Source organism: Symsagittifera roscoffensis, chromosome 3 (genome assembly GCF_963678635.1).
Source record: "Symsagittifera roscoffensis chromosome 3, txSymRosc1.1, whole genome shotgun sequence".
Taxonomy (NCBI): domain Eukaryota; kingdom Metazoa; phylum Xenacoelomorpha; order Acoela; family Convolutidae; genus Symsagittifera; species Symsagittifera roscoffensis.
This window is the reverse complement of record NC_087064.1, coordinates 10,693,401-10,709,209: the sequence shown is the minus strand read 5'-3', so window position 1 is coordinate 10,709,209 and position 15,809 is coordinate 10,693,401. Positions and strand designations below refer to the sequence as shown.

Genomic DNA, 15,809 nt, shown 5'->3' with positions numbered 1-15,809 from the left:
TTATCGACCGCAAGCAAAAAAAGTATCAGATATTATACTATTATGCCACCTTCGAGCAGTGAATTTTTGCATAACAGGAACAGAACCAGTCTCATTACTGACCTCTGATGAATTCCACTTTTTAACGGTCAAGAATTGGATTTTGCTAGGTCCGGTCTACTACAATTCTTTGTTTACCGAATGAGAGGTTACAGCCGATTAACGGTTACAATTTGGAAAAACGAAAGTATCCGAATACTTGAGCCACATTTTTCGGATATTTTTCAAAAATCCCCCACAGCCTTTTTCGAAGGCTGTAGACAGTGGGGTGAAGTAAAAAGAGACTAGATTATTAAGCAGGCACGCAGGGCAATAGGCGGTCTTTTAATTGTATTCTTCTTTAGAAAATCGATAACGTATTTTTAAAATAAACTCAATTTTCCAAAGCGTCTCAAAATAAAATTAGAAAAGCCAATCCCATACATTCTCATAATACCTGTTTTATCAAACAAGAATTCTAGACAAATATTTCAAATTAGAACGTCGTTGAATTTTAATACGGAACAAAACTTACGAAGCGGAAACGAAGCCGACAGTGTTAGGTCATACCGGGACTCAACCCTATTACCTTATGGTGCAAAAACAACCGCGTTACCTCCAGGCCAAACTTCGGGAAGGTTCAATAGAAAAAACCAAATCAATTTCTGGTCAGAAAAGTTGATTAAGGGAAAAAATTCTGGTTTCCAATTGCAAGACAGTTGCTCTCGCAAGTGTACAAAAAATATCTTTTTTCGCCCAAAAAGAATATTCGACTTGGTCAAAAAAAGACAAGCCGAAATTGTTTGGGCCAAAAAAGCTTTTCAGCAAAAAAAAGTAAAAAGTACTACGTCAAAGTTAGAAATTTTACAGATTACAGGATAGTATCAACAACACTTGCAAATAGAAGAAAATTCTTTACAGTACAGAATCGAAATCCGTGATCAAATCATATTGAATATCATCGAAGCCCACCAAACTTAAGACAAAAATAGTCCGACCATTCAATTTTTCCCGGAATGATTTTCGATTTTACACATACTGAAAAAGTTCCGACGGAGACTTTAGGCAGCCGCGTCACCTTTGTACTAAGTGGGAAGAGGCTGAGAGTTCTTAATGTTCAACACAAGGCGAAGTTGCACTTCGCATACACAAGCAAAAATATGACCGATAACGCTACTGGGAAACACTGAAGGAGTAAAACTTTGAGTCTACAAAATTTCGTAACAGACGCACGCCAATTATGAGTCTACATAATTGCTAAGTGACGCAAGCCAATTACGACGCATTAACAGTACCAGTCAATTTGAAAAAAAAAGAAACTTACCAACCAACATGCCTCAATTTATAGAGCGGACGCATTTTAACTAGTAAACGAAAAATTTCATTTAAAATATCCGAAAACATCTGACCCTGCCAAGGTTCGAACCCTCTTATTTCGCTGCTGGTCTCCTTCCCTACCTCTACGCTTCAGATCCATGATGCCTTGAAGCTAAAGTGCTATTTGTAATATAATAGTCTGTGTTAATATCATTAGCATTGGTTGTACTTAATAGCTGGATCAAAATGAACTGCATCGCAACAATATTTGCGACTTAGGTTGAAAAAAAAAGAAAGTTCATACTATAACACAAGCATACTATAACACAAGCGGTTTCCCGCAGATTTGCAAAAAAAGTTGTTTACGGTTGATTTGCAAAAAAGTATAGTTCGCGATTACAAGACACTTGCTCTCGCAAGTGTGATTAATGTTTTCACTGAGCTTATTATTTCATCCACATCCATTTGCATTGCTGGGACATTAATGTTTTTATTACTTTGACGACTAACAGTCTCTTTTACTGCGGGGACGCATGGCGAACAACACCAAAGAACATTTGCTCTCCTCATATACTTGTATACCATCGCGGGCATACCGAGGCGTTTGATACAATATCGCTTATTACAGCAATCGCATTCCAGGACCATTTAAATTATTTCCGTTAAATATTTCTTTTAATGTTCGCAGGTTCAACCTTAGGTCATGCCTTCTGAAGTTTCGCCTTTTGAAGTTATTCGGAGCCATCTGATCTTTTAACATCTTACTAGTTCGACAAGCTACCAAGAAAGATTAACTTTTATCACACTTTCCTCACGAAGCCATCCTGGATTTTCAACCAAAATATCAGAACTTTCATTTTCGTTAGTTGTCAGTTTTGATGTTGAGCATCTGTTTCGAACTTTTTTCTAGCTTTCTCAGATAAATTTTGCTTTTGTAAACAGCCTTGACGAGCCTCAGTTGGAGTCTTTCTTAAAGGATGGATCTTCCTTATCTCCTAAATGCAATAATTATCTGTCTTCATTCTTGATAATAAAACCTTTTTCACTGGGATAACAAGAAAATTCAACTCGCAACCTACCGAATATATTGGGCGTGTTTGTTTTTCTAACATGGAATATGGCTGAAATGTGGTGTTTTTCTCCATTCAAATTTGAAAGCAGCTTGTTTATTGAACACATTTTGTCGCAACAATTGCATCGCAACAATATTTGCGACTTAGGTTGGAAAAAAAAGGAAGTTCATACTATGACACAAGCTATGTACTGGAAGCAGAGCAATAAGCAGAATGTTCCAAGTGTAGAATGGGTCTAAGAGCATAAAAACAGAATATTATTGATTTATATTGGTTTATACGGGCTAATTCATTAAAAAAATTATTAAAATTGTCAAAATATACCAAGACAACGAACAAATTATGCATGAATTGACTAATTTCATAAAGTTTTTTTTATTAATTTTTTCAAAAAAATTCTTGATTAAATTACTCAAACTAAACATAAAATGTTCGTTGCTTTGGTATTATTGACATTTCTGGTAATTACTTACCGATTAGCTTATAAGAGTTGTTATTTTACTGTTTTTCTGCTCTTGCAACCATTCTGCTCTTAGACCATTCTGCTTATTGAATGGCCGCCCTGTACTATAACACAAGCTATTTCATCGGCATACTGCATAAATATCCAAAAAGTAACATCAAAAGGTCAAGAAAGAGAAAAAAAGCAAGGAAATAAAAGCATTGATGAGTTTTGAAAAACAAATGCCCTCTTTGGGAATCGAACCTCCATTGATTCGATGTGGGCTGATTGTAATGTTACAATCGTGTGACAAAATTGAATAGTTTTGGCTCTTAGTTTGTCGAATTTTTTTTAAATTTAATTTTGCACTCAGATGTGGGAAGATGAACTGTACAGGAAATATTGGTCTTTAGAATTTATTATGCGCAGATTTGAGATGATGAAATTGCACCAATCAAGAACACAATAGCATTTCACATACTACGCCTAGAGCAGCAAATTTTGAATCTCTTTCAACTAGTGCGACATAAAAGATTTAGCTTTAAGGCATATCTCTGAAAAGGCTTTTTGTATATGGAGAAAAAAATCTATTCAATAAATTTACCGCAACAATGAGGGGTATTATTGTTAAAATTATCGCTAGAGACTGTAATTCTTGAAAAAAAAAATATCTAAATTGGCTGAAAAACTGGCATTTTCGACAATCAATCTGCACTAAGTTTGATGTTATCCTACAGTAATGAAAAATTTAACACATTCTTCATAAGTACAGCCAAAAAAACGCCGAAAAATAACTTTTAAGGTCAAGAAAGAGAAAAAAGCAAGGAAATAAAAACATTGATGAGTTTTGAAAAACAAATGCCCTCTTTGGGAACAGAACCTCAGTCCTGGGCATTCCAGTACTCAAGTGGACGGACGTTTACAGAAACATTGGCAACTGATCAATTGAAGAATACATGCTTTTAATTGCCATTACTTTGCACTAAAATGAGCACTTTCATTGCGAAATGGGTTGGAAAAAAGTGAACTTCGTAATATACAACAAACCTTGAAAGCTCGTATGTGTAAATAAATGAGTAACTTACCTCAATGAAATTTCCGGGTGGCGTGTCATGAGAAGATCCATTGCCATTAAAAACTTCTCCCATTTTCGTCGATATTGGCTTTGTTGCGATGTCTCTAATCTTAGAAGATAAAAAGCTCCGCACTCAACAGAATCATGCAGCTATCTGAAATAATCAATTGCTAGACGAAAAGTAAAATCACAAAGCTTTACAGCTCTTGCAGCAAATTAGCTAGGAAGGGGTTTTATACAAGAATTTCAATCAGTTGACAGAGCCTGTTATGGCTCTTTCTTTTTTCTCTCGTCACATGAATATCTTCCCCTATACAAATCAATGGTTGTTTTTCAGCGTTTTGAAAGAAGCCAAGCCAAAATTTGATTGGTTTGGGAATAAACGCACATACCACAAAATTCAGAAAACACCAATTCATATGTAGATATGGTGAACCAAATTTTAAGCTCAATTTCATGTGAGACAGAAGAAATTTCCCTTTTATCTTGTTTGATTAAGTTAGAATGAATCTAACTTTTTCTCACCAAGAATAAAATCATTTGAATTTTAAAAAATACATTTCCCAAAACTTGATTAGCTTTGAGTAATATTAAGGGTATTTTGTAATTTTAAAAAAATGATTGCTGTGTAATAATTTTGAACTGACATTTCCATTTTGAATCGAGTTAAGACGATCCTGATAGCATTTTCTAATTACTCTTTTAATAAGCAAACTGCTTAAATTTCCGCACAAACAAAAGTTTAATCAAGCGTCCTTCATCGCATTGTCCAGTCAAACAACGGTGAAATATTTCAGATTGCGAACATATAATACTAACAAACACAAAATCTACACAACAAGATGATGGTCAATATATCTATGTTTTTTTTACACAGAAGCCAAGCAATTCAACACTTGCAATTCAACGTCCACATAGCATTGCCAGCTAGTCGGTAGAAAATGAGAAGCCACGAAGTAGAAAACATTATTTGAAGAAAAAGTCAAAAAATAGATCATGTTCAACTTCATGAAAACAAGTCCAGAAATGCAATGACCAGCATTAAATTGGAATTGCGACAAAATGGACTTAGCGATAACAATTTTCGGGCAGACGTCCGTTGAGCAAAAATAGCGTCATAAAAAACTCTCAAATCAACATTGCCAACGACAGTGGGAAAAGAGTCCATGAACGCAAAATCGAAAAACTAAATGTAAACTTGAATGACTTGCAAACTGATTTGCAAACTTGGATGTAATTAACTAACCTCCTTTATTTTTGTATAGTTTATGGTGACTGGATTAAGTCGAGAAAAAAAAAGAAAACGGACAAGTAAAATATTGTTAAAATTGAAACTAAATTGAAATGGGAGGTAAGCCAGTCATCAGAACTGTTCTTAATTAGCCTTAAAATATACAAAACTCAGATAAATTTTTACTACATAATTTTTCTTAATGGGTGTACCGTTTCGACTAAGCGTTTGGAAAGGATGCTCATAATATAATTTGCAAAAAGTTTTCAGGTGTTCACAAGCAAAAGTTTTAAAAAAAGTTTCCAAGAAGCGATTTAAGTGTCAATCCGGCTAAGAAAAGCTATAAAAATCGAGAGTAACTTTTCAAATGATTACTTCGCTTTTGGTACTTCAATTCATTTTACAATTTTTTGCAAGTTCCTAGGGTTGCTTGTAGACAACATTCTTTCTATCAAACCACATATTGAACCTGTAATCAAAAAATTTGACTAAGTTTTCAGGCATTGCTTGTAAGGTCCAATTTATAACAGCCGATGCGTCAATTTTACAAAACTTATGTCATCTCGACAAATTATGGCATTAAATTTTACGGTAAAACATTCCATTCTCATCTAATCCAGATAAAGAAATGACGAGCCATAATTCTTGGAGCAACGTTTTGTAAACGTATACACCAATCAATCAAAATTATTGGTTGATTTGATGAAACAAGACAAAAAGTGCTATGTTCACTATTGAATTACACTCTTGAAAAAAAAACTAAGCAAAAAAAAGTAATCAATTTTCGGGCAGATGTCCGTTGAGCAAAAATAGCGTCATAAAAAACTCTTAAAATCAACATTGCCAACGGCAGTGGGAAAAGAGTCTATGAACGCTAAACCGAAAAAAAACTAAATGTAAACATGGATGACTTTCAACCTGATTTGCAAATTTGGATGTAATTAACTAACCTCCTCCCCTACTGCGGGAAGCACAAAAACATGGCCATATGACAGAGGGAAAGAAGCAATAAGCGCAAGAAGACAAATGCAAACTTCATTTCAAATTTGTTTTTGAAAAAATTTAAAATTTTACAGAAACATATGCCCTTAAAGCTCTTTGAGTTTGAAGTACAGTGTATTATTTAAAGTTTTATTGATAAACTAACGCAAATTATAATAATAATAAAACAGAATTTAGGGTAGCACCCAGGGGAGATATTCCAGAGTTCCAGTTTTCCAAAGCTCATTTGAGTTTGTGTTGATTTCTGCAGTTCTGACAATTACATGTCAGTCTCCAAGAGCATATATCTTCGAGATTATATTTATTGACAAAATAGATTGGTAAACTTCCGCGATTTTTTTTGGATTTTCCAATTCGTCAAGATTAATCCCTATCTTTTGTGCAATTGTGTTTGCTAAGAATGTACCTCTTGTCCAAAAGTTACTTTCTTGTTTCTTCTTCAACAGAATTCGTGTTTTCTAGAATTTCAATTCTTGTGCTCTCGTGTTTTGTTCTGATTTGTATTGTACTTGAACAAAAGATTCCCACTCAATATTATACCTGCCTTTCACTATGTCGACAAATGTCAAAAGAACGTGCATTTCGTGATACAAGGGTACGGGTAGAATCCAAAGTCGTTTTAATCTATCTTTATAGTCTAATCTATTGGTATCAAAGATCCACTTCGAAGCTTTTTCCTGAAGGTTTTCTATCATTCTCAATTCTGATGTATTTGGTTTCCAAAGAATTGCACCGTATAAAATGATATGGACAATGTAGCTCCGGTAAATATTCTTTTTTTTGCAATCCAACTTGCACCATTAGCAATGTTTCGTTTTATAGTAAGAAATATTTTGATTGCTTTCTCACATCTTTCGACGTTTGCAGTCCATTGTGACATTCGACCAGAATGGCCAAAATGCAATCTCTGCAGAATTCGGAATTTTAGCAGTAAGCCTTCCGGATTGGTGGTTTTTAAGAACTAAGGGCGTTATTGGAACGTTTAGCCAAACGGTGAAGGCTGGAATATTCTAGTATTTTAAAATTTCAAAAATTCGAATGATGACGTCACATTTCTGAGAAATGCTGAAACGGCCATTTTAACAAAAAACGAGTGAAAGAACACAACAACATTAGTTGCGAAGACGAGAACAACTTTATCGAAATTGAAGAAGTCGAAATTGAAGAAAAACAGCAGCAGATTGCAGAGAACGTTCCGAGTTGCAACTGTTGTGCTGCTACAATAGTTGCAAGGCCGTTGCGAACAACGGTGAAGGGTAAGAAACCAGCCTTCCGTGTTGTCGTGAAATCGAACTTATGGAGCTTGATTCACCGGATTCAAGAATCCGGAAGGGTCTCGGGACGGAAAATTTTTATTGACTCATATGAACTTTTAGCATCCTGTCATGTCCTGACTTGAATTTAATTGATATTTGGATTAGTTTTTACAAGGATGAGGTGCTAAGAGTTGGGGGGGGGAAAGGGTTGATCCATCTTCGATGGAGATGATGATTTTTATCTACTGAACAAAAACAATAGTAATATAATAAGTTGTAGCCCTGTTTTTAGGAGTGACCTCGTGGTCTGGGGATACTGAGACCCAGCCATGAGCTCACTATTTTTGCATGTAATTCAGTTAATTTGAGCGTTCTGGTCGAAGCCGGAGAACAGTAACGTTTTTGTCGACCCGATGTTAGAAAAGACCACCGAAAAGTACTGGCTTGGTAGAGACGGTGAAAAACATGCAAAGCTCTGTTTAGACGCTAGCCAGTCGTCTTAAGACTTAGTTTTGTTATCCGTCGATATGTATCTTCCGGGCGAATGTTACATGTATGTTTTTATGGCGCTCCTGGGTGTTATTCTTTCATAACATCATGACCGGCGGAACCGTTAACGAGCACTCCGCGCCGAGCGGATGCTCACATTAACGCCCTTAATAGGCCTAAACTGCCGGGGCGGAAGGGTAGTTCGGAACGCGGAAGCCATCCGGATTACCGTGAATAGTTTTTTAACCTAGTTAAGACCGAAAATTCACGAACCAGGAAGGGTGGGGGGAATCATGAACCCCTCATCCCCTGAGTGGTTTGTGACCAAAAACACTTAAAGATATAGGCAAAACCAAACAAAAAGTAGTATAGTACCCAAGAAAAACAAAAAACATAAAAAACAACCGAAAAAACCAAAAACAGTAAAAAAAAAAAAGTAAAAAATCAGTAGAAATCATCCCCCCAGACAAGATGTGATTCAACCCCCCCGTTTGTTGTTGATAGATATATTGTTATTACAGGCATTTATATCAGTCAGGATCGTTACGATCAGTTTTGTAGCCCGTTTGTGAGGCTTTTACTGTAGGGTTATTTGAGCATTTAAGCACGTTAATGATAAATTGCGCTCAATCCGGAAGGGTCAGCTGATTTGCGCTCAATTCGGAAGGGTCCTGGGTGAAGACCGATCCGGCAAGCAGTACAAAGAGCAACAAGAAGGGGCTCAACGACAACAACAATCGACTGTTGGGTATCGTTAACAAGTTTTGTATCCCTTTTGGTACAAAAAGTAAGGTAGTAATCTGTGGGGGGCTCGACAGTGCTGCACTGTAGTGACCCTTCACCGAACTGCGAATATCCGAGTTAAGCACCTTAATTCGGATAATAAACAAACCCGGAGGGGTAAAGTATCACTAATATTATTATTTATATAGCCTATATTAATAGTCTTATATCGTTTTTCAGTGAAAAACAACGAAAACAGACCGGTTTTTAGGGTCAAAATAGCGATGTTTTGATCCACCCACAAGTCGCGATTTTTGAGATATCGATGTTTTTTGAAACGCAAAAAAGCGCTAAGTTAGTGTGTTACATCGTAACTGCACTACTGTAATAGGTAGAACCGGTTAACTTTAGTTCGGAAGTGGTTGGAACTAGTTTGGTACCAAAAACCAAATTTTCCCATTTTTTGATAGTAAGAAGCACTATAAAATCAGAAATTTTTTTGAAATCTTTGAGTTAGGACAGTAAAAATAGTTGTTCGGACAACGTCGACTAGTGAATCTACGAGTTTTAAAACCCGCTACCCGAAAGCCTTCCGGGTTGCAGAGAAATCGAACATAACGTGTTTGATTTGGTGGATTCATCAATCCGGAGGGGTCCAGGTAGCATAGTTTTTCGCAAATTTTTTCTACAAAAGCGTTTTAGATCGGGTCTTTTGCATTGAACTAGAAGAGTATAGGCCTTCCGAGCTCAGATCAATAATTTTTAGGTCGAAAGGACCAGATTTGCGGAAAAAGTTAGGCGGAACCTATTAGAGAGAAAATTTTTGAGTTTGGAAAAAAGAAGTTTTGGTTAATAACTTTGGAACTACAGAGCATATCGAGTCAATCTTGGTACCATTAGATCAGAAATTAGCTGAACTTACTAGTAGGAAAGAGAATTACTCGGAAAAGCGAGCGAGAAAATTTTTTGATATTGTTTTTAGCAAATTACACAAATCCGGAGGGGTACACCCTTCACGTTTTATAAATTTTTCTGAAAAACCCTTATACCCCTACCAAAAGTTGATAGCGATTGAACTAAGTAACTTAAGACAGTTCTAGACAAAAAGGGAAGGGCTGAAGGCACAAGACAACCATAATAGGGTCGAAATTAGGCAAGTGATAAGACCCTTCACCGTTAGTGTGAATTGTCAAATAAGTGCCTTAACTTTAATCCGGAGGGGTCTAGGAAAGGACCCTTTACCCTTCCCAGTTAATTCAAACAGCATAAAAGCAACGCAGAACGTATCCGGAGGGGTATAAGCTGAAATTAAGAAAACTACGAAAAGCTACTTTGACAGAGCTATGGGCTCCCAATCCGGAGGGGTCGAAATTTTTCAAAGTCAGAGGGGTCCGAATCCGGAGGGGTCTACTTTCCACAAAACCGGAGGGGTCCGAATCCGGAGGGGTCTTATAGTTGCTAATTCGGAGGGGTCCAAATCCGGAGGGGTCCATATTCTGACAGTCCGGAAGGGTCCTATTTGTGCCAATCCGGAGGGGTATCATTTTATTAAGAACTTAGGTAAACGAAAGAAAGACTAAAAAGCGAGAGGTATTAGGTTATTAATACACAGGCTAGGTATCAGTGACTGCACTGGTAACTTGCCTTTCAAAAAGAACCAGACTAATACAAAACAGGTCCGAACTCAGATATTCGCGACACTAAGTCTAAATTAAAAAGAGCGTGACTCATTGGTGTGGATTGGAACATAATACGTTTTTGGGAAAAGTGACTGCCCTGAGGATTTTAGTAGGTCTAGCTCGGGCAGTCCGAAGGCAGATAGGTAACACAGTACTCGGTGGGTGCAATAGACGCCCACTTGAGAAAATAACTGCCTTCAAAGTCTTGTCTGTTTGGTGCAGCACCAAGTAGGGAAAGCTTTTTCTTTAAAAGACAGGTTCGACTATTGTACTACGACCGACTAAGAGTACAAGACACATACGTTTTTTTATATATACATTCATATTGTGTCAATATATATTTTTTGTTTTTGATTTTAAATCAACCTAAACTGTGTTTGATTGGGTAGTGAGTACACTATCTTTTAAATTGACTGATAACATCATATTGTGCTAGTTTCCAGATCTTTGGACCGATAATCGGCTAGTGTGAATAAATTTTACACAAACTGTACTCTGACAACATACAGGGATTCGTGGTCACTATTTAATAGGATCTGGTGAAATTTATTGTGTTGTGTCGTTATTATTGTTAATAAAACTATAAGGTCTCTAGCAATTGAGTCAAGAGTAGGCATAGGAAAGTGACAAATAAAGAATGAAATTAGACAAGTCAAGGATACCAAAACGAGGTAATAGCTCTAGGAAATTCATACCTGAAAAGCAAAGAAAAACGATGACCGATCCTTTTGTGGATTGGATCAAGCGATCCCGGTCTGACAAAAGGGGGACGGTTTCAGGCAGAATGGTTGAAACGAGAAGTCAAAAGACCTCAGAAGAGCGAAGAGAACTGTTAGAAGTGGAGGTCAATACGGACCATACCATGAATGACAACCAGGAAGTAAATGAACTGGAAGGGAGAGGCAGAAGGCTGAGGAGTGAATCTACCCCGGTAGAACAAGGCCATGATTTTGCCACTTCCACCGGGACATTGGATCGGGAAGAGATGTCGGAACTGTCTGACATCTCAACTGAAGTAGCGACAACTAGAAGATCTCCGACAGACAACACTATGATGGCAAGTGGAACTGGGAAGCAAACAACGTCGTCATCGTTCTCAGAAAGAATGAAGAACACCTTAGGAAACTTCTTTCCATTCAGCATGGGAGTAGGAGCAGGAAACGATGGTGAGTCCCAGGAGGATGAGGAAGATGAAGAAGAGCAAGGGGACTTTGGATCTCAAGTCAGCCTCAATAGTTCGATCCAGGAGAGTGAGGCACACGTCGGAAGAGAGACTGGAACCATGGACAAATATGGTGTAGTGACAACGATAAGTAAGGAGGCAAACACACCAGGCCAGTCAAAAGACTTCGCGATTAGAGCAAGTTCGGAGCCACAACCTGGTGAGAATCAAACCAGAGGGCTCGGCAACGCGTTAATTGATCCTGAAACAAAAAAAGAAGAGATGTTGAAACAGAGGGTCAAGGCCCGGATCTCGACAAGCACGAAGTTACCTGGGACCGACAGGGTTACACCACCACTAGTGACGCCACTCGTGGATAACGGGGCAGCACTAGAGGAAGCCTTAAACAACATAGTGGACAGTTTAGGAGAACAAAACGAGCAAATGTCGATAAGGATGAGTGAACTAGAAAGAGCAGTTCACATTGAAAGAGAAAGTCTGCGGGAAGAAATAAACCGCAACAGACAAGAAGTTGACAGGAGCGAAAAACGCTTGAAAGAGAGAACGGATGAACACATGACGAGGAACTTGTCGCGAATGACAAGAGAGGCGGAACAGAGGGAGTTACGCTTAAGAGCAGACATGGAGAAGTTAAGAATTCAGCAAGAGCAGTCTCTTGGGACTCTTGACACAAAGATAGATGCGATGATGGAGAGGCGAACTCAGGCTATCATGGACAGGTTGGACGGGCTACTAAGCAGCAAGAGTGGACCAAAAGAAGGAGAACCGAATTCGGGAGGTCCCAGCAGGGAACCGAGGGTGAACTTCAATGAACATCAAAAGAGGAAGACGTATGGATCCACTAGAGGCAGGGGCAGTTCATCAGGCTATGCCACAAGGGATAATGGAGCATGGGGCCCGAACAATAGAGCAAGTTCAACGGGGAACAGACAGACCTCTGACGAACGACCGACGCAAGGCACACATGCGACTGGGAGAAGTGATTCCGGCAACAGGGGGCATGCAAGCCCGAAGAGGAGTCATGCAGGTCAAGCAGGAAACGCTCATGGTGATTCGGATTGCAGGGATGCACCGCACACAGAGCCTTCGACAAGGTGTGAGGACACTCAAGCGGGACACTCAAGGGATGCTACGGCAATGGCCACAGCATTTGAACCCCTGAACAGGTCTTTGGAGACATTCCTGACGAGGTTATCTAGAAACAATTAACGCAGTGAGAAGTCCAGAAGAGTCTTTAAGAAGCCAAGATGCTACAAAGACGAATCTGATGGCTGTATTGATACCTGGATAGAGGTAATGAAGCTGCATTTCGAGGAAGAGGACTTGTCGGAGAGACAGGAATGCAGCGCGCTCACCAGCAACTTAGAAGGGACAGCCCTGAACTGTGTCATGGCCAAGAAACAGTATCAACGTGACACTGCTGAGTAAATCTTCGAAATCTTGTTAAACCGTTTCGGATCAGGGGTGCAGGGGCACCAGGCGATGATGCGCTTTGAGAAACGGAGGCAACGAGAAGATGAAACAATAGACAAGTTTCTCGATGATTTGGAAATGCTGAGAAGACGCAGCCAACCGGATGAGCCAAACCGAAGGATGAACCTGGCCGTAGCCTCAAAATTCATCGATGGTGTGAAAAATGATGAACTTCGTACGATGCTAGCAACGCATTACACACCACTATCAACTAATGCGCCAACACCGGAGGAGTTGAGGCTCAAATCAAAAGAGTATCTTTTGTTGAAACCTCCTTCGAGATCTGGATATTACAAGAACAATTATGGCAATTTTAACAACGGACCAGCAAACCAAGGGAACAATTGGTATAAACCGAGGGATGATATGGACAAGAGACGTTCTTGTGCTAATTGCAGTTCAACAGACCATCATGTGTCAGCATGCCCAGCTTACAAACAAGGCATGAAAGCAATAGGCTTTAGCCTCGAGGACGAAGATGCGTCAGAGTTGGATCATGAGGATTTCATGAGAGGAGTAATTGCGAAATTCGGCCCGAGGTGTTTCTTTTGTAACTTGGAAGGTCATTTTAAATCAGATTGTCCGCAATTCTGGGATGCAGTGGCAGACATCAAGCATCCAAGACATGAAGAAGCTTTGTCAGGAGTGAAAGCCAGCAAGGCTCGACTTTTGAGTGAAGCGGAGGCACGCAGAAAGGATAAACCTCAAGAGCTGGTGGCAAAGAAGATGCAAGCGGTAACAGAGGAAGCACGTGAACCGGAACCAGCAACTGCGGCCGATGACTTCAAAATCGATTATAGGGCAGCTGCGAGGGATGCTATAAATAGGGTACAGCAGGAACTAGTGACGAAAGAGATTGAGCAAAAGGTGAAACTCGAGCTGGAGAATGAAAAATTACAGGAGCAACTGAACGCCTTTGAAGCAACGGAAGTTGAAGAGGCAAAAGCACCAAGCAGCTTGAGCATGAAACTTAATGTTATCTCTGGTCAGAGGTTCGGTATGGCACCGGAAGGAAGTAAAATACAGTCGATAATTTCGGTGGCAGGGCATCAGGTAATCAGAAATCTGAGTGAACCGTCTGAGTTCACTTTGATGCATTTGGACACATATGCAGACTATCTGAGGCAGATGGAGCCACGCACCGAGTCGAGGGCTGTGAGGGCACTACTAACCACGGGTGGCCCTCGCATGAAGAAACTTCATGGACGCTACCTAGAAGTCTATGGGCCGTATCAAGTGATGCTGAACGTGGATGGGATCAGTATCTACACCAGGACTTATGTAACGACAGATGATGACCAAATAGGGCAGATCTATTTGGGTGAAGAGGAACTCAAAGTCCGCAGGATAGGCCATGACGCCATGATGGAACAAGACGCGGTACACATTGGATATGAAGCAGATGTGACAGCACACCTGCTCGACACCAACGGAACAAAAATCGGAGTCACAGGGCTTCTGGACACAGGAGCGGTGGTGAGTGTGATGCCGATAAAAACTTGGGAAAGAATGGGCTTCACACGGCAAGATCTGATTCCTACGAACCTCCGACTGGCCGCCGCAAATCGAGGAGCCATCTACGTAGCCGGAAGAACACCGATAACGGTCCTTCACATGGGAGGACGAGACCTTTGGATGAGCTTCCTGGTGGTAGAGAATCTGGACGACGCCGACCAATTCATCTTGGGCAGAGATTTTGTCAGGAATTTTGACGTGATGATTGACTTGAACAACGGTCTAATACGGATTAGAAACCCGGACCGAAAGTATGTTAAGAGACCAATTAATAGGATAATAACAGATGAAGATAAGGTACCAGTTTTTTTGTATAGAAAAGTAAAGTTACAACCAGGACAAGCTGTAGTAGCAATTTTTAGAATGAGAAATTCAAATTCGTTAAGTGATAGCAAACAGGTTTGCTTAGTACCGAATCCAAATAGTCAGAGTTCGGTGATTTTGGGCCGGAGCTTCTCGGTAACGCGAAACGGACTGTGTGTCAGTGTGTTGTTGAACACACTGGACACCACGGTTTCAATCCAGCGTGGAAAGAAGCTTGGCTACGCTTTGCCGATGAGGACCGACTATGAGGAGACACAAAACTTGAAGAAACATAATGTGAAAGACTGTCCTTATCATGCCAATAAAGATAAAATTTTAAAGAGGATTAATGAATTAAAATCTATTCATAAATTGTTTTCAATGAAATCCGAAACGGACGACGGCTTATCAAGCTGCTCAAATTTTCCGGAACGCCCCTCGTCATACGAACTAGAATCTGACAAACCGGTTTTGCCAGAGATAGAACATTTGAAAGGAAAAATAGGTGAGGGAGATTTCGAAAAATTGCGGGACCTCCTAGATCGGAACGCCGAAGTATTTTCAAAACATAAGGCGGACATCGGTTGCTGTAATTTCGTCGAACACGAAATCGAACTAGAAGAGGGCGCCATTCCCCATAGGGAAGGCGCAAGGCGAATGACGCCACATAAATCGGAAGCGTGCCGAGCGGAAATAGAAATGTTGCTTGAATACGACATGATAGAACCCTCGAAATCGCCGTGGGCTTGCGGGGTAGTCATGGCGAAAAAGAAAGGGGGCAGCTTAGATTTTGTTGCGACTTTCGTTACTTGAACGCGGTAACGATTAAAGATGCGTACCCGATACCGCGAATAGACGAGAGCCTATCTAAACTTGGTGATGCAAAGTTCTTCACCACATTGGACTTGGGTTCTGCCTTCTGGCAGGTTCCTCTGCGAAAGAAGGACAGAGAGAAAACCGGATTCGCGTGCGAATTGGGGTTGTACCAGTGGAAGAGGATGCCCTTCGGCTTGTGCAATGCAACAGCAAC

The 15,809-nt window shown here is 39.7% G+C and overlaps 1 protein-coding gene across 5 annotated transcripts in view; it reads right to left on the bottom strand.

The window, feature by feature from the left end:
• The window catches only part of LOC134841081 (band 3 anion transport protein-like), an 85,924-nt gene that overhangs the window by 56,358 nt on the left and 13,757 nt on the right, over positions 1-15,809 (bottom strand). For all 5 annotated transcript variants that reach the window (XM_063856855.1, XM_063856857.1, XM_063856858.1 and 2 more), the window contains exon 2: positions 3,936-4,081. In XM_063856855.1, the coding sequence (XP_063712925.1) occupies positions 3,936-3,998 (63 nt within the window). In that variant the 5' untranslated portion in view covers positions 3,999-4,081. The remainder of the gene's footprint in view (positions 1-3,935; positions 4,082-15,809) is intronic.